This window comes from Canis lupus, chromosome 8, assembly GCF_003254725.2.
Source record: "Canis lupus dingo isolate Sandy chromosome 8, ASM325472v2, whole genome shotgun sequence".
Lineage (NCBI taxonomy): Eukaryota > Metazoa > Chordata > Mammalia > Carnivora > Canidae > Canis > Canis lupus.
In genome coordinates, this window is record NC_064250.1 from 74,547,448 (window position 1) to 74,566,938 (window position 19,491).

Below are 19,491 nucleotides of genomic sequence, written 5' to 3' on the forward strand. Positions count from 1 at the left end.
GGGGGTCAATGTAATGCTGACATCAGAGAATGAGCCTGGAAGTTTTCCTTCAATTTCTATTATTTGAATAGCTTCAGAAGAATAGGTATTGATTCTGGTTTAAAATGACTTGGTAGGGATCCCTGGGTGGCTCAGCAGTTTGGTGCCTGCCTTAGGTCCAGGGCATGACCCTGGAGTCCCAGGATCGAATCCCACATTGGACTCCCTGCATGGAGCTTGCTCCTCCCTCTGCCTGTGTCTCTGTCTCTCGCTGTATGTCTCTCAGGGAAGAAAAAATTCTTTGTTTAAAATATTGCGGCAGTAAACCTGGGTACCTCAGTGGTTGAGTGTGTGTCTTTGGGTCAGGGTATGATATCTGAGTACTGGGGACAAGTCCAGCATCAGGCACGCTGCATGGAGTCTGCTTCTCCTCCCTCTACCTATGTCTCTGTCTCTGTGTGTCGCTCATGAATAAATAAATGTACTCTTAAAAAAATTGGCCCAAGGATGTTGCCCATGGGGAAACATTCAGTTAACCATTGATTCTTGATTTCTGCTGAGACTATGATACAAGTTCCTGGGATCAAGCCCCTAGTCAGGCTTTGTGCTCATAGAAGAATCTTGAGATTTTCTATCTGTTACCCTCAAACTATTTTGTCACTTTGTCTATAAATAAATAAATAAATACATACATACATACATACATACATACATAAAATGTTGGGGGCAAGATCATGGAGGAGTAAGGGTTCTCAACTCACCTCATACCAGCAACTAACTAAGATAACTTTTTTAAAAGATATTGTATATTAGCCCTTCACCCGATAGGTCATTGACAAATATCTTCTCCCATTCTTTAGGTTGGCTTTGAGTTTTGTTGACTATTATGCTGTGCATAGCTTTTTATCTTGATGATGTCCCAATAGCTCACAAACAATAGGAAGGAAATACAAACGATTTTATTTTTTTTAATTTATTTTTTATTGGTGTTCAATTTACTAACATACAGAATAACCCCCAGTGCCCGTCACCCATTCATTCCCACCCCCCGCCCTCCTCCCCTTCTACCACCCCTAGTTCCTTTCCCAGAGTTAGCAGTCTTTACGTTCTGTCTCCCTTTCTGATATTTCCCACACATTTCTTCTCCCTTCCCTTATATTCCCTTTCACTATTATTTATATTCCCCAAATGAATGAGAACATATAATGTTTGTCCTTCTCCGACTGACTTACTACTTCACTCAGCATAATACCCTCCAGTTCCATCCACGTTGAAGCAAATGGTGGGTATTTGTCATTTCTAATAGCTGAGTAATATTTTAAAAACATATTAGGACCACTTCTATGCCAATAAATTAGGCAATCCAGAAGAAATGGATGCTTTTCTGGAAAACCACAAATAAGCAAAACTGGAATGCGAAGAAATAGAAAACCCGAACTGGCAAATAACCAAGGAGGAAATTGAAGCAGTCATCTAAAATCTCCCAAGACACAAAAATCCAGGTTCAGATGCCTTCCCAGGGAAGTCTATCAAACATTTAAAGAAGAAGCCATACGTATTTACTAAAGCTGTTCTGGAAGATAGAAAGGGACAGAATACTTCCAAACTCTTTTAATGAGGTCAGAATCACCTTAAATCCAAAACTAGACAAAGACTTCACCAAAATCCACCGAATTATAGACCAATAACCCTGATGAACGCAGAAGCAAAAATTCTCAACAAGACACTGCCCAATAGGACACAACAAAATATTAACAAAATAATTCACCATGACCAATGGGATTTATACCTGGGATGCAAGGCTGGTTCAACATTCGTAAAGCAATCAATATGATAGATCATATCAAAAAGAGAAAAAAGACAAGAACCATAGGATCTTCTCAATACAAACAGAGAAATCATTTGACAAAATACAGGATCCATTCCTGATCAAAACTCTTCAGAGCGTAGAGATAGAGGGAACATACTTCAGCATCTTAAAAGCCATCTACGAAAAGCCCACAGCAAATATCATTCTCAATGGGGAAACACTGGGAGCCTTTCCCCTAAGATCAGAAACAAGACAGGGATATACACTCTCACCACTGCTATTCAACATAGTACTAGAAGTCCTAGCCTCAGCAATAAGGCAACAAAAAGAAACAAAAGGCATTCATATTGGCAAACAAGAAGTCGAAACCAAAAAAGAAAAAAAAATAGAAGTCAAAACCTCTGTCTTCGCAGATTACATGACACTGTATCTAGAAAACTCAAAAGACTCCACCCCAAGGTTGATTGAACTCATACAGCAATTCGGCAGTGTGGCAGGATACAAAATAAATGCCCAGAAATCACTTCCATTACTGTACACTAGCAATGAGATTAAAGAAAGAAATATTAAGGCATGAAAAAAAATCTTAAATTGCACCCAAAAGCATAAGATACCCAGGATTAACCCTAACCAAAGAGGTACAGTTTCTATACCCTAAAAACTATGGAACACTTCTGAAAGAAATTGAGGAAGAAACAAGAATATTGATGAATATTCCATGCTCATGGATTGGAAGAATTAATTTTGTGAAAATGTCAAAGCTACCCAGGGCAATTTACACGTTCAATGCAATTCCTATCAAAATACCTCAGACTTTCTTCAGAGGGTTGGAACAAATCAACTTAAGGTTTGTGTGGAATCAGAAAAACCTCCAAATAGCCATGGTAATACTGAAAGGAAAACCAGAACTGGGGCATCAGAATGCTGGATTCCAAGTTCTACTACAAAGCTGTGATCATCAAGACATTCTGGTAGTGGCACAAAAACAGACACATTGATCAATTGCACAGAATGGAGAACCAGAAGTGGACACTGAACTCTATGGTCAACTAATATTCGACAAAGCAGGAAAGACTATCCACTGGAAAAAACAAGAGTCTCTTCAATAAACGGTGCTTGGAAAATTGGACAGCCATGTACAGAAGAATGAAACTAGTTCATTCTCTTACACAAAACACAAGACAAACTCAAAAATTGATGAAAGATCAAAATGTGAGACAAGATTCCATCAAAATCGTAGAGAACACAGGCAACACCCTTTTTGAACTTGGCCACAGTAACTTCTTGCAAGATTCATCCATGAAGGCAAGAGAAACAAAAGCAAAAATGAACTATTGGGACTTCATCAAGATAAGAAGCTTTTGCACAGCAAAAGATACCGTCAACAAAACTCAAAGACAACCTACAGAATGGGAGAAAATATTTGCAAATGACTAGATAACAGACTAGTATAGGACAAATAAGAGGTGAGACCCTGTTTAAGTGTTTCTGGGTGATGTCACCACATTCCCAGATTCAGTGGACTAAACAACAGACGCTCATTCTCACAGCTCTGGAGTCTGGGAAGTCTAAGGTCCAGGTGCAGGCAGATGTGGTGTCTGGAGCGCCCATGTCCTAGCATGTCCTTTCTCCCCCTTTCAAATGGGGCCAGGGGGCATTGAGCTTTCCATGTACTGATGGTTCCTGATCAGGTTCCTGATCGCATCATGAGGCTCCATCTCCTGACCTCATTGTTCCCCTAAGGTCCCAACTCCTTCTTCCATCACATAGACGTGAGGTTTCAACCTGAGGATGGTAGATATGATGACACACAGTTAGCTATATCAGCACCCGAAAGATCCATGAGTTATTTCCTGCAGGTGGAAGGTCCTCCTTCACTTTTGTTCCCTCATAATTGTTAAGTGGAATTTGTCATCACACAGTATTCTTGAGTGTTACCTGCTCGCTCCTTGATCTCCAACACCCCATCTTCTCTTCCTGCCCCACCCATGGGAAATCCAGCAGGAACACTTGACTTGACATCAGGGAAATACAAATGAAAACCACACTAAGGTCCCACTTATACAACTCAGAATGGATAAAGTAACAAGGCAGGAAGCAATAAATATAAGCGAGGATATTGAGAAAGTGGAACTTTCTCTTCTTTTGGTGGGAATGCAGGCTTATTCAGCCACTCCAGAAAACAGAATGGAATGTCCTGAAAAAGTGAGAATAGAGCTACCCTAGGACACAGCCATTGAATTACATGGTATTTACCCCAAAGATGCAAAGTTAATGTAATTAAGGGACCCCTGCATCCCAATGTTCACAGCAACAATGTCCAGAATAGCCAAACTGTGGGAGGAATCATGATTCCCTTCTACAGAAGAGTGATAAAGAAGATGTGGAATGAGCCTCAGTGTCCATCGACAGATGAATGTTTAGAGAAGATGTGGTTTATATATACAATGGGACATTACTCAGCCATTAGAAATGACGAATAACCACCATTTGCTTCAATGTGGATGGAACTGGAAGGGATTATGCTGAGTGAAGTAAGTGATTCAGAGAAGGACAAACATTATATGGTTTCACACATACAAAGTACATAAAAATAGTGCAAGGGAACAAAGGGGAAAGGAGATAGAATGAGTGGGAATTATCAGAGACAGTAACAGTACATGAGAAACTCCTACCTATGGGGGAAAAAAAGGAAGGAGTAGTGGAAGGGGAGTTGGTTGGTGGGTTGGGGTACCTGGATGACAGGAGCTGAGGGGGGCAATTGACGGAATGAGTACTGGCTGTTATATGTAGGCAAATCGAACTCCAATAAAAATATACAAAATATGTGGTTTATATATACAATGGGATATTACACACCTGTCAGAAATGATGAATAACATGAAATAGCATTTCCTTCAACATGGATGGAACAGGAGCTATTATAGTGAGAGAAATTAATCACAGGAAGGCAATGATATGGTCTCACCCATATGTGGAGTATAGGAAATATTGAAAGAGACCATAAGGGAAGGAGTGAAACTTAAGTGGGGTAATATTACAAGGAAGACAAATCATGGGAGACACGTGACTCTGGGGGAAAAAAACCTGAGGGTCGCTGGAAGAGAGGGGGTGTGGGATGGGGAACTGGGTGATGGGAGTTAAGGAGGGGACGTGATATGATGAGCACTGAGTGTGTAGTAAATATTGGTAAATTCAATTTCAACAAAGAAAAAAATGGAAAAAATTCCTGGAACATCATACATGGACTGGGACGATCAAACAACAGACACTCATTCTCACAGATCTGGAATCTGGGAAGTCTGAGGTCCAAGTGCAGGCAGATGTGGTCTCTGGAGAGCACCCACGTCCTACCCCATCCTTTCCCCATCACCTCACATGGGGCCAGGGTGCAGGGAACTTTCCCAGTCCTGGTTTATAAGGGCCCTGATCCTATCATGAGGCTGCACCTCCTTACCTAAGTGTTCCCCTAAGGCTCCACCTCCTTCCCCATCTCATGGACGTTAGGTTCCAACATGGGCATGGTAAAGGTCACACACAGTGATCTGACGTCAGCACCAGAAGGATCCATGAGTTATTCCCTGCAGGTGGAAGGTTCTTCAATCCAACTCATCACACTGAAGTTCCTCATTGATCCAGTAGAAGCTTCTGGTGTCTGAGCACATGGTGTATGCATGACCTTCAGAACCAGATTGTGACCTTGGGGAGAGGACACCTTCCATCTGAGACCTGAGAAGGATCTTGGCCTATTTGTACTATTATTTAAAGTTTCGTGCTGCTTCCATATATTATTCATCTTCTTTTCCTATAATTCAGACATCTGTCTACTGAGAATGACCATGTTTCTCTTTTTTCCTTCCAGTTTGATGCTTGTTTAGTGAAATGATTCCTCACACCATGTGCAGTCTTTACTGCCTGTTACCTCCCTGACATTCCTTGCTCATTCTTCTCCTGCACCCAAAGGATAAGAAATCAAACAGCAACCCAGGAGTTCCCTCTTTTGATGCAGTTGGGACACTAACACCACACAAGCCCCTCCTGGAGCAGGACCCCAACCCACCACTGACCCACAACACACACCCGGAGCCAGTGTCCTTCCCTGGCACCATCCAGGCATTTATGACCTGATGAGAGGCCTGCCTGGCTCTCATCAGACATGAAGGTGAAGGTGATGAATGGTTATACTCTTGTGATTGTGTGTGTGTGTGTGTGTGTGTGCTTTGTGTGAATGACCTCTGAGTCCACATCCCTACCATGTCATGATGTCATGCGGGAAATCTCTCTCACTCCCAGGCTGTTATTAACATTTTTGTAGAATGTCTCTTTACTCTTGTGTTGACTGGGGATTCTGCTATACCGCAATGTGCAAGACAGCATGTTAGCTTGGGGTCCTGTGATCCTCAGTGATCACCACTAGGACTCATTAAAAGGTTCAGATGATGTGAATTGAGCTATTTGTAATTGATTAAAATTTCGGGTCAGGAGAATTTAAGTACAAGTAAGTGCAAGTTCTATATTTGAATTCTAGGTCTCTAAGAAAGAGACTGAATAGGTAAACACATGATCAAGTGTTCAGAGGGTCTCCTGGGGGGAAACTGCTCCATGGAGAGGAAGCCTGGTCCCTGACAGGAAACCTGCCCAGAACCAGCCTCTGCACCTGCTCCTGGGCCTTCAAGACACAAGTGGTGAGGAGTGTGCACCCCCTGGAGGTCCTGATTCCCTTCTACAGGGAGGTTTGTGTCAGGGCTCACAGTGAGTTTGGCTCACTGTGTCCTTCGCACAGTAATACACGGCCGTGTCCTCGGCTCTCAGGCTGTTCATCTGCAGATACAGTGTGTTCTTGGCGTTGTCTCTGGAGATGGTGAATCGGCCCTTCACAGCGTCTGCGTAGCTTGGGCTACTTCCACCACTGTTAATACTTGCGACCCACTGCAGCCCCTTCCCAGGAGCCTGGCGGACCCAGCTCATGACATAGCTGCTGAAGGTGAATCCAGAGGCCACACAGGACAGTCTCAGGGACCCCGCAGGCTTCACCAGGTCTCCCCCAGACTCCACCAGCTGCACCTCACCCTGGACACCTGCAGACACAAGACATCCTGGTCAAACAACTGTCCCACATCCCCTCTTTCGCTCACTCACCTTCACTCACAGACTCAAGGTCTCTGGTTCTTTATGAATTACCTTGTAAAATAGCGACAAGGAAAACCCAGCCGAGCACAGACTCCATGGTAATTAGTCTGTGTTGTGTCTGATCACTGATTCAGGTCACCTGGGGATGCTGGGGCTGGGGCTCCTCTCCCAGCTGCAGGGTCGGGACTTGGCTGGTTTAATCAGTGAAGGGAAGGCCCTATTTGCATGTCCTCTGACCATATGACCAGCTACAGACTTACATTCGTGTATTTAAAGCCAACACAAGTGTTGCACCACAATTCTATAGCAATTTGTGTAGATGACTCTCTGACTATATGAAGTTCTAATGACAGTTATTTTTGAATTTCTTGGTTCATTTCAAAAGACACATCAGTATAGGACATTTTCTGGAGATATTTCATCTTGTTGATAAATTTTAATCCTAAATATTTATTTTTGGTGCTAGTGGAAATCAGATTATTTTGTTAATTTTGTACATGTAATTTGTATTTATTATGTAGGAATATATCTTTATTTTATTTGCTGATTTTATTATTTTTTTAAATTTTTTTTAAATTTTTATTTACTTATGATAGTCACACAGAGAGAGAGACAGAGAGAGGCAGAGACATAGGCAGAGGGAGAAGCAGGCTCTATGCACCGGAAGCCCGACATGGGATTCGATCCCGGGTCTCCAGGATCGCGCCCTGGGCCAAAGGCAGTTGCTAAACTGCTGCGCCACCCAGGGTTCCTTATTTGCTGATTTTATATACTGATTCTTTTGCTGAGCTCATGATTTATTTCTTCCAGTTTTTATGTGATGTTTTTACTCATTGACTCTATAAGACATTGTCATAGGAAAACTAATTATTTTCTTTCCAGGTTACCACTTTTTCTTTGTTTTTTAATGTAGTTTTCTTGCTACGTTTACTGGTAGGTCCTCCAGTCCGGGGCAGAAAGCATTTTCCTCTTTTCTTCAGGATACATTGTCTGTTCTATTTTTTTTTACATGCATCCTATGTTTATTGCAGCATTTTTTAAATAATAAATTTATTTTTATTGGTGTTCAATTTGCCAACATATAAAATAACACCCAGTGCTCATCCCGTCAAGTGCCCCCTTCAGTGCCCTTCATCCATTCACCCCTTCCCCCCTCCATCATCCCTTTCCACCACCCCTAGTTCGTTTCCTAGAGTTAGGAGTCTTCCATGTTCTAACTCCATTTCTGATATTTTCTACACATTTCTTCTCCCTTCCCTTCTATTCCCTTTCACTATTATTTATATTCCCCAAATGAATGAGTCCATACATTTGTCCTTCTCTGATTGACTTATTTCACTCAGCCATAATATGCTCCAGTTCCATCTTCATTGAAGCAAATGGTGGTTATTTGTCATTTCTAATGGCTGAGTAATATTCCATTGTATACATAAACCACATCTTCTTTATCCATTCATCTTTCGATGGTCACCGAGGCTCCTTCTCCAGTTTACCTATTGTGGACATTGCTGCTCTAAGCATCAGGGTGCAGGTGTCCCGGCATTTCATTGCATGTGCATCATTCGGGTAAGCAGTTGATATAAGGTAGACCTAGAGGAGACAATACATTTCATTTTGTATGTGGATGACCTACCTAATATAAAGTGACAGTCTACAACTCAAATCAGGACAAGGTGAATCATCATGTCCTCTGCCCATTTCTTATTGTAGTTTTCACTTTGTGGTGTTTAGTTTGGTAATTTATTTTTCGATTTTGGAAACTAGCCTTAATCTGGAGATAGATTTGCAAATCTCTTCTCCCATTGTTTTTATTCTTTTGGAAGATGTTATTTATTTATTCATCAGAGATGGAGTGAGAGATTCAGAGACCGGCAGAGGGAGAAGTGGGCTCCCCACAAGGAGCCTAATGCTGGTCTCAATCCTAGAGCTCTAGGGTTCCCTGAGCCAAAGACAGATGTTCAACCTACACAGGCATCTCTATCTTTTCCAGTTGTTAGGTTGCTTTTTAATTATGTTGTGTTTCCACAGCTGTATTACAGCTCCTTCCTTTATGTAGTGCATAGAGTTCACTTTTACTTTTGTTTGCCTTCCCTTTGGAGTTTCGAGTACCAAGAACCTCTTGTGGCCGAGGTCACAAAATCTCCTTGATTTTGAGTTTCTTGCCTCACATTTAGGTCTTTCATCTACTCTGAGTTTATCTTTGTGTGGAGTGTAAGAATGTGGCCCAGGTTCATTCTATTTGCAGCTGTCCAATGTTCCCAACACCACTTGTTCAAGAGATTGCCCTTCGTCCAGTCAATAGTCTTTTGTAATTTGTCGAGTATAAGTTGGCCATAGAGCTGTGTGTCCATTTATGGGTTCTTTTTCTATTCCATTGACCATGTGCGTGTTTTACTGTCACTATTATACTGTTTTGATGATCACAACTTTGAAATCTGGAATTCTGATGGCTTTTGCATTTTTTTAAGTTTTTATTTATTTACTCATGAGAGACACAGGGATACAGAGATAGTGGTAGAGACTCAGGCAGAGGAAGCAGCAGGCACCATCTAGGGAGCCTGGTATGGGACTTGTTCCCAGGTCTGCAGGATCAAGCCCTGGACAAAAAGGCAGTGCTAAAACGCTGAGCCACCCGGGCTGCCCTGATTTGTTTTTGTTTCAACATTCTTTTGCTCACTCAGAATCTTTTCTGTTTATTTACAAATTTTAGGCTTGTTGCATTGTCTAGAAAAATGTTGGTGGTGTTTTGATAGGGTCCTATCCTGAGGCTTCACCCTCCTTACCTAAGTGTTCCCCTAAGGCTCCACCTCCTTCCCCATTTCAATGTCATTAGGTTCCAACATGGGCATGGCAGAGGTCACACAGAGGGAACTGATATCAGCACCTGACTGGTAAATGAGTTATTCCCTGCAGGTGGAAGGTTCTCCAATCCAGCTCCTCATCCTGGGGGTAAACATGGATCCAGTAGAAGCTTCTGGTCTCTGTGCACAGTGTACCCATGACCTTCAGTACCACCTGGTGACCTTGGGAGAAGACACGTCCTACCTGAGACCCTGGGTAGTACCTCAGGCATCTTCTATTATCATTTCATGATTTCTGCTGCTTTCTTGAGATCACTAACCATTTTACAATATTTCATATTGTTTCTCTCTACATCGATTTTTTTATAGGTGCATATATAGGTTGACCTATTTTGGACATCCTCAACATGGAGATATTAGTAATTTTTTTTTATAGTTATGACTCTTTATTTTTTTTATTTTTTTTAAATTTATTTTTTATTGGTATTCAATTTGCTAACATACAGAATAACCCCCAGTGCCCGTCACCCATTCACTCCCACCCCCCGCCCTTCTCCCCTTCTACCACCCCTAGTTCGTTTCCCAGAGTTAGCAGTCTTTACGTTCTGTCTCCCTTTCTGATATTTCCCACACATTTCTTCTCCCTTCCCTTATATTCCCTTTCACTATTATTTATATTCTCCAAATGAATGAGAACATATGTTTGTCCTTCTCCGACTGACTTACTTCACTCAGCATAATACCCTCCAGTTCCATCCACGTTGAAGCAAATGGTGGGTATTTGTCATTTCTAATAGCTGAGTAATATTCCATTGTATACATAAACCACAACTTCTTTATCCATTCATCTTTCGTTGGACACCGAGGCTCCTTCCACAGTTTGGCTATCATGGCTATTGCTGCTATAAACATCGGGGTGCAGGTGTCCCGGCGTTTCATTGCATTTGTATCTTTGGGGTAAGTCCCAACAGTGCAATTGCTGGGTCGTAGAGCAGGTATATTTTTAACTGTTTGAGGAACCTCCACACAGTTTTCCAGAGTGGCTGCACCAGTTCACATTCCCACCAACAGTGTAAGAGGGTTCCCTTTTCTCCGCATCCCCTCCAACATTTGTTGTTTCCTGCCTTGTTAATTTGCCCCATTCTCACCGGTGTGAGGTGGTATCTCATTGTGGTTTTGATTTGTATTTCCCTGATGGCAAGTGATGCAGAGCATTTTCTCATATGCATGTTGGCCATGTCTATGTCTTCCTCTGTGAGATTTCTCTTCATGTCTTTTGCCCATTTCATGATTGGATTGTTTGTTTCTTTGGTGTTGAGTTTAAGAAGTTCTTTATAGATCTTGGAAACTAGCCCTTTATCTGATATGTCATTTGCAAATATCTTCTCCCATTCTGTAGGTTGTCTTTGAGTTTTGTTGACTGTATCCTTTGCTGTGCAAAAGCTTCTTATCTTGATGAAGTCCCAATAGTTCATTTTTGCTTTTGTTTCTTTTGCCTTCGTGATGTATCTTGCAAGAAGTTACTATGGCCGAGTTCAAAAAGGGTGTTGCCTGTGTTCTTCTCTAGGATTTTGATGGAATCTTGTCTCACATTTAGATCTTTCATCCATTTTGAGTTTATCTTTGTGTATGGTGAAAGAGAGTGGTCTAGTTTCATTCTTCTGCATGTGGATGTCCAATTTTCCCAGCACCATTTGTTGAAGAGACTGTCTTTCTTCCAATGGATAGTCTTTCCTCCTTTATCGAATATTAGTTGCCCATAAAGTTCAGGGTCCACTTCTGGATTCTCTATTCTGTTCCATTGATCTATGTGTCTGTTTTTGTGCCTAACCACACTGTCTTGATGACCACAGCTTTGTAGTACAACCTGAAATCTGGCATTGTGATGCCCCCAGATATGGTTTTCTTCTTCAAAATTTCCCTGGCTATTCGGGGTCTTTTCTGATTCCACACAAATCTTAAAATAATTTGTTCTAACTCTCTGAAGAAAGTCTATGGTATTTTGATAGGGATTACATTAAACATGTATATTGCCCTGGGTAACATTGACATTTTCACAATATTAATTCTGCCAATCCATGAGCATGGAATATTTTTCCATCTCTTTGGTTCTTCCTCAATTTCTTTCAGAAGTGTTCTATAGTTTTGAAGGTATAGATCCTTTACCTCTTTGGTTAGGTTTATTCCTAGGTATCTTATGCTTTTGGGTGCAATTGTAAATGGGACTGACTCCTTAATTTCTCTTTCTTCAGTCTCATTGTTAGTGTATAGAAATGCCACTGATTTCTGGGCATTGATTTTGTATCCTGCCACGCTACCGAATTGCTGTATGAGTTCTAGCAATCTTGGGGTGGAGACTTTTGGGTTTTCTATGTAGAGTATCATGTCATCGGCGAAAGGGAGAGTTTGACTTCTTCTTTGCCAATTTGAATGCCTTTAATGTCTTTTTGTTGTCTAATTGCTGAGGCTAGGACTTCCAGTACTATGTTGAACAGCAGTGGTGAGAGTGGACATCCCTGTCTTGTTCCTGATTTTAGGGGAAAGGCTCCCAGTGCTTCCCCATTGAGAATGATATTTGCTGTGGGCTTTTCATAGATGGCTTTTAAGATGTCGAGGAATGTTCCCTCTATCCCTATACTCTGAAGAGTTTTGATCAGGAATGGATGCTGTATTTTGTCAAATGCTTTCTCTGCATCCAATGAGAGGATCATATGGTTCTTGGTTTTTCTATTGCTGATATGATGAATCACATTGATTTTTTTACGGGTGTTGAACCAGCCTTGTGTCCCAGGGATAAATCCTACTTGGTCATGGTGAATAATTTTCTTAATGTACTGTTGGATCCTATTGGCCAGTATCTTGTTGAGAATTTTTGCATCCATGTTCATCAGGGATATTGGTCTGTAATTCTCCTTTTTGGAGGGGTCTTTGTCTGGTTTTGGAATTAAGGTGATGCTGGCCTCATACAATGAATTTGGAAGTACTCCATCTCTTTCTATCTTTCCAAACAGCTTTAGGAGAATAGGTATGGTTTCTTCTTTAAACGTTTGATAAAATACCCCTGGGAAGCCATCTGGCCCTGGACTCTTGTGTTTTGGGAGGTTTTTGATGACTACTTCAATTTCCTCCCCGGTTATTGGCCTGTTCAGGTTTTCTATTTCTTCCTGTTCCAGTTTTGGTAGTTTGTGGCTTTCCAGGAATGCGTCCATTTCTTCTAGATTGCCTAATTTATTGGCGTATAGCTGTTCATAATATGTTTTTAAAATCGTTTGTATTTCCTTGGTGTTGGTAGTGATCTCTCCTTTCTCATTCATGATTTTATTAAATTGAGTCTTCTATCTCTTCTTTTTAATAAGGCTGTCTAATGGTTTATCTATCTTATTAATTCTTTCAAAGAACCAACTCCTGGTTCTGTTGATCTGTTCCACAGTTCTTCTGGTCTCGATTTCGTTGAGTTCTGCTCGAATCTTTATTAACTCCCTTCTTCTCTTGGGTGTAGGATCTATTTGCTGTTTTTTCTCTAGCTCCTTTATGTGTAAGGTTAGCTTTTGTATTTGAGTTCTTTCCAGTTTTTGAATGGATGCTTGTATTGAGATGTATTTCCCCCTTAGGACTGCTTTTGCTGCATCCCAAAGATTTTGAAAGGTTGTATCTTCATTCTCAGTAGTTTCCATGAATCTTTTTAATTCTTCCTTAATATCCTGGTTGAACCTTTTATCTTTTAGCAGGATGGTCCTTAACCTCCACGTGTTTGAGGTCCTTCCAAACTTCTTGTTGTGATTTAGTTCTAATTTCAAGGCATTATGGTCTGAGAATATGCAGGGGACAATTTCAATCTTTTGGTATCGGTTCAGACCCGATTTGTGACCCAATATGTGGTCTATTCTGGAGAAAGTTCCATGTGCACTTGAGAAGAATGTGTATTCAGTTGAGTTTGGATGTAAAGTTCTGTAGATATCTGTGAAATCCATCTGGTCCAGTGTATCATTTAATGTTCTCGTTTCTTTGGAGATGTTGTGCTTAGAAGACCTATCGAGTATAGAAAGAGCTAGATTGAAGTCACCAAGTATAAGTGTATTATTATCTAAGTATTTCTTCACTTTGGTTAATAATTGATTTATATATTTGGCAGCTCCCACATTTGGGGCATATATATTGAGGATTGTTAAGTCCTCTTGTTGAATAGATCCTTTAAGTATGATATAGTTTCCCTCTTCATCTCTCACTACAGTCTTAGGGGTAAATTTTATTTTATCTGATATAAGGATGGCTACCCCTGCTTTCTTTTGAGGACCATTCGAATGGTAAATGGTTCTCCAACCTTTTATTTTCAGGCTGTAGGTGTCCTTCTGTCTAAAATGAGTCTCTTGTAGACAGCAAATAGATGGGTCCTGCTTTTTTATCCAGTCTGAAACCCTGCGCCTTTTGATGGGGTCATTAAGCCCATTCACATTCAGAGTTACTATTGAGAGATATGAGTTTAGTGTCATCATGATATCTATTCAGTCCTTGTTTTTGTGGACTGTTCCACTGAACTTCTTCTTAAAGGGGAATTTTAAGAGTCCCCCTTAAAATTTCTTGCAGAGCTGGTTTGGAGGTCACATATTCTTTTAGTTGCTGCCTGTCTTGAAAGCTCTTTATCTCTCCTTCCATTTTGAATGAGAGCCTTGCTGGATAAAGTATTCTTGGTTACATGTTCTTCTCATTTAGGACCCTGAATATATCCTGCCAGCCCTTTCTGGCCTGCCAGGTCTCTGTGGAGAGGTCTGCTGTTACCCTAGTACTCCTCCCCATAAAAGTCAGGGATTTCTTGTCTCTTGCTGCTTTAAGGATCTTCTCTTTATCTTTGGAATTTGCAAGCTTCACTATTAAATGTCGAGGTGTTGAACGTTTTTTATTGATTTTAGGGGGGGATCTCTCTATTTCCTGGATCTGAATGCCTGTTTCCCTTCCCAGATTAGGAAAGTTTTCAGCTAGAATTTGTTCAAATATATATTCTGGCCCTCTGTCCCTTTCGGCGCCCTCGGGAACCCCAATTAAATGTAGGTTTTTCTTTCTCAGGCTGTCGTTTATTTCCCTTAATCTATCTTCATGGTCTTTTAATTGTCTCTTTTTTCCTCAGTTTCCCTCTTTGCTATCAACTTGTCTTCTATGTCACTCACTCGTTCTTCCACCTGGTTAACCCTCGTCGTTAGGACTTCTAGTTTGGATTGCATCTCATTCAATTGATTTTTAATTTCTGCCTGATTAGCTCTAAATTCTGCAGTCATGAAGTCTCTTGAGTCCTTTATACTTTTTTCCAGACCCACCAGGAGCTTTATAATAGTTCTTCCGAATTGGCTTTCTGACATTGAATTGTAATCCAGATTTTGTAACTCTGTGGGAGAGAGGACTGTTTCTGATTCTTTCTTTTGAGGTGAGGTTTTCCTTCTAGTCATTTTGTTCAGTGCAGAGTGGCCAAAAGCAAGTTGTATTGGGAAAAAGAGAAAAAGAGAGGAGAGAAAGAAGGAAAGAAAAGAGAAAGAGAAAAAAAAGGGAAGAAAAAAAAAGAAAAAAGAAGAAGAAAAAGAGAAAGAAAAAGAAAGGAGAAAAAAAGGGGGTGGGGGAAGGAAACAAATCAAAAAGCAAAAAAAAAAAAAAAAAAAAAAAAAAGAACCACGGAGGAGTATCTTCTGATTCTGTGTACTTTAAGTCCCTTGACTTCTCCTGGAAGTTGTCAGTCTAGCTGGTGTTCTTGGGAGGGGCCTGTTGTGTTGATTTTCAGGTGTTAGCAGTTGGGGGAGCTGCTGTGCCCCTGCCTGGTGCAGGGCTCAGTGGGGGTTGTTTACCCCGTGAGGCTGCAGGAGGAACAGCCCCAGTGGCGGGGCCAGGTCTGGAAACCTGGATTCAGCTCCGGCAGGAACTCCGGAGGTCTCTGTCTGCAGGGCTTGGAGGCTCTGGGGCGGGACCGCTGATCTGCTCAGCTCGGGGCAGGAGCGTCCTTGCTGTCCTGGGCCCTCCCGGCCTCTGCCTGTCCCGGGAGAGGCCGGATCCTGGGCTGTGTCCCGGCGCCCTGTGCTCCGGAGCCTGTGCTGTTGGATTCGCACTCCCGGGCCGCGCAACCCCCTCCGCGGAGCTGCCGCCCGAGCCCCTCCAAGCTGCTCCTGGAACCGTGCAGCCCCCTGTGCATGGAGCCTCTTCCTCTGCCCGAGCCCTTCCGAGCTGCTCCCGGGGCTGCGCAGCCCCCTCCGCGGAGCCGCCGTCCGAGCCCCTCAGAGCTGCTCCGGGTCCCACCGTGCGCGCTGCAGCCCTTAGGGAACTCGGCGCACTCTCCTGGGCGCGCAGTTGCTCTGTTACTGTCCCAGGGAGCCGGAGGGCATCCTCGCCCTAATGGGTCCTGCTCCAACTCCCTGCGAGGCCCTTTCCACCCTGGAAGGTTGGTGCAGCTCCTGCTTCTCCGGGACGGGGCTCTCCTGTCCTGGGGACACTCGCCCCGGCCTCAGCCCGACTCCTAGCAGGGCCCCTCCCCCTTGGAGGCCTTTGTTTCTTTATTTCTTTTTCCCCGTCTTCCTACCTTGATAGATGCGCGAACTCCTCTCACTGTAGCATTCCAGCTGGTCTCTCTTTAAATCTCAGGCAGAATTGATAGATTTTCAGGATAATTTGAAGGTTTTCTAAGTAATTTGGTGGAGACAGGTGATTTGGAGACCCTACTCTTCTGCCATCTTGCTCCTCCCCCCCTCTGATATTAGTAATTTATTCCTATTTAGTGACAAGTCTAAAGAAGTGTAAGCAACTGTGTGCTCTGTGAATATAGAAATAACTGTTTCTTATAAAGAAACAAATTTTAAAATCACACACTGAAGAAGTTAACTCAGAATCTTGAGTCTAGAGAGGCTCCCGGGGGAATCTGCTCCATGGAGAAGATATAGAGCCCTACAGGAAACCTGCCCAAAACCTCCATCTGAACCTGCTCCTGGGCCTTCAAGACAAGAAGTGGTGAGGAGTGTGCACACCCATCATTTATTTCCCTTAACCTTTCCTCATGTTCTTTTAATTATTTTCCGTTTTTTTTCTCAGCTTACTTCCTTGCCATCAACGTGTATTCTATGTCACTCACTCTTTCTTCTATGTCATTAAGACTCATCATTAGCACTGAGGTGGGCACTTGATGGGATGAGCACTGGGTGTTATTCTGTATGTTGGCGAATTGAACACCAATAAAAAATAAATTTATTATTAAAAAAGCAGATTCATCATTAGGACTTCCAGTTTAGATTGCATCTCATTTGATTGAGATTTTTAAATTTGGTCTAATTAGATGTAAATTCTGAATTCATGAAGTCTCTCGAATCCTTTATGCTTTTTTCCAGAGCCATTAGTAGCTTTCCAATTATGCTTCTGAATTGGGTTTCTGAATATGAGTTGTAATCCAAGTTCTGTAAGTCTGAGGCAGAGAGTATTGTTTCTGTTTCTTTCTTTTGTGGTTATTTCTTCTGTCTAGTCATTTTGCTCAGTGCAGAGTGGCTGTTTCAGCGGGCTGCATTAAGAATATTAATCACAACCTGAGTAAATTTCACCCTAGATAATTCTGACAAAGTAGGAGGCCAGAAATGGAAAACAAAGTACGGAATGAAATAAAGCAAAAGATCCCCTTAACTGAAAATCAAATTTTAAAACTAAGTAGTAAACAATAAATTCCAAGAATCACAAAGGAGAGAAAAAAAAAGAAAAGAAGAATTAAAAAGGGGGAAAACCCAAAAGTAAACAGGAAAAGGAGGAGTACCATCTAGTTCTATATACTGTAAATCCCTCATATACCCCTCTACGTTTCCAGCGCTGCTGGTCAAGAACTTGCTGCTTCTGACCTTACAGCTGGTGTTCTGGGGGTGCGGCTTGCTGTGCTGATTCTCATGTGCATGTGCCTGGTTGGAGATTCCGGATTCAAGAGATCTAATCAGGCTTTTAGATACTATTCTCTTTACCCACCACCTACTTCGGATGACTGACAACAGCTCTTGTAGGATCTCTTCACCACCGAAGATAGAGAACGAATTCAAATGGAAGCCTGGAAGTCTGTCCTGGGAGAGGACAGATAGCTGACTCAAAACCCAGACCTCATAAATGCTGCCTTCTCTTTATCCTGCCCCACCTGGGACTACAACTCAGCTGAAGGTAAGGAGAGGCTCCAGGTCTATTTCCAGACTCTAATGGCAGGTCTCCAGTCTGCCGCTTGCAAGCCTACCAATCTGGCCAAGGTATATGATGTGAGACAAGGTAAGGATGAGAGTCCAGCAGCCGTCTTAGATAGAATCACGGAAGCTTTTAGGCAGTACACCCTTATGAACCCAGAAGCCCCAGAAACAAAGGCTGCAATTATCATGGCTTCTGTTAACCAGGCCACTTTGGACATTAAAAAGAAATTGCAAGAATAGAGAAACTAGGAGAGAAGAGTTTACAGGACTTAGTAATAGTAGCAGAAAGAGTCTATAATAATAGAGAAAGTCTGGAAGAGAAACAAGCCAAACTATGTGACCAGCAGACCCGAAACCTGGCCAAGATCCGCTGGCCTAAATTAGCCCTGGAGACTGGCAGGCACTGGGTGACTCTCCTCCCCTTCACCTTATATAGGGTGTTGAACTTCCCATATAAGATCGGACTGACTCCCTATGAGATCATGTTGGGTCTTGCTCCACCTATTATATCCAACTTAAAACCTGAGGTGCTTGCTGAATTTGATGATCACCAACTCCTTTTCTCCTTCCAAATGTTACAACGTATCCATGAGCAGTTGTGACCATAACGGAAGGCCTTCTAAGAGACTGGGCAACCTCTGGGTCCCCGTGGATACCGGCCAGGTGACTGGGTGTAGGTGAGGAGATACCAACACCAGACACTTCAACCTCGCTAGAAGGGACACTACATTGTGATCCCGACCACACTAAATGCTCTCAAGGTCGATGGGATTACTCCCTGGGTCCACTACACCCACGTCTGGCCAGCTGACCCACACGCCATTATCATGGACTTTGTTCCAGAATGGAAAGGCCACAATCCCCTAAATCTACGACAGCACCGTTCTCACTTTCCCCACTAATGTTGCTTATGCCGGTCCTCTTCGTGCCACAACCAATCCCCATTAGCCATTTAAAAATGTGCACCCAATTCAGCCTTACTTTTAAAGTCTTTTAAGGTTTAAAAAGATGGGAGCATCTTAAGTGTAGAGAGGCTTTTGCAAGCAAGGAGGGGGTTATGTGCTGCCCCAAAAGAGGAGTGTTGCTTCTTTACTGGCCACTCAGGAAAGGTCTGGGAATCTGTGGCAAAAGTCAGAAAAGGTTTGGCTAGACATAAACGGGAGCAAGAACAGCAACAAGGTTGGTTTGAATGATGGTTTAATCATTCCCCTGGCTCACTCGGAGACCAACGTGTTCCCATGATTGGGTCTTTCCTTAGGTTCCTCTGTGAGGAGGAAATGTGGAGGCTGAGAAAAATTAAGTCCATTCCACCTCAAGTTTAGCATTATCATAAGTACAGCCATCTTAGGCCCCTGTAAGGAAGAGCTGAACTTTACAGAAAAAACTGCAGAATGTCCTCAGCAGGGAACCCCATATCACAAGACAACAGCCCAAGCCAGTGGCAGAAAGCTCCATATTAGAATGAGAACAGAGCTCCATGCCCTTGAAAGCCCCATATCAGAATGTAAACAGAAATTGAGAAATTCGTCCACCCCTTCTGAAAATCCCCTAGACCAGCCCATAAAAAACCCAGCTGTAACCCACTTCGGGGTCAGAG

At 42.4% G+C, this 19,491-nt stretch overlaps 1 gene segment (V, D, J or C); it reads right to left on the reverse strand.

The window, feature by feature from the left end:
• Window positions 1-6,529: 6,529 nt before the first annotated feature.
• Window positions 6,530-7,109, reverse strand: LOC112670977 (immunoglobulin heavy variable 3-74-like). The segment is given in 2 exon segments: window positions 6,530-6,867; window positions 6,971-7,109. Coding segments are annotated over 2 exon segments (384 nt in total).
• Window positions 7,110-19,491: the final 12,382 nt, after the last annotated feature.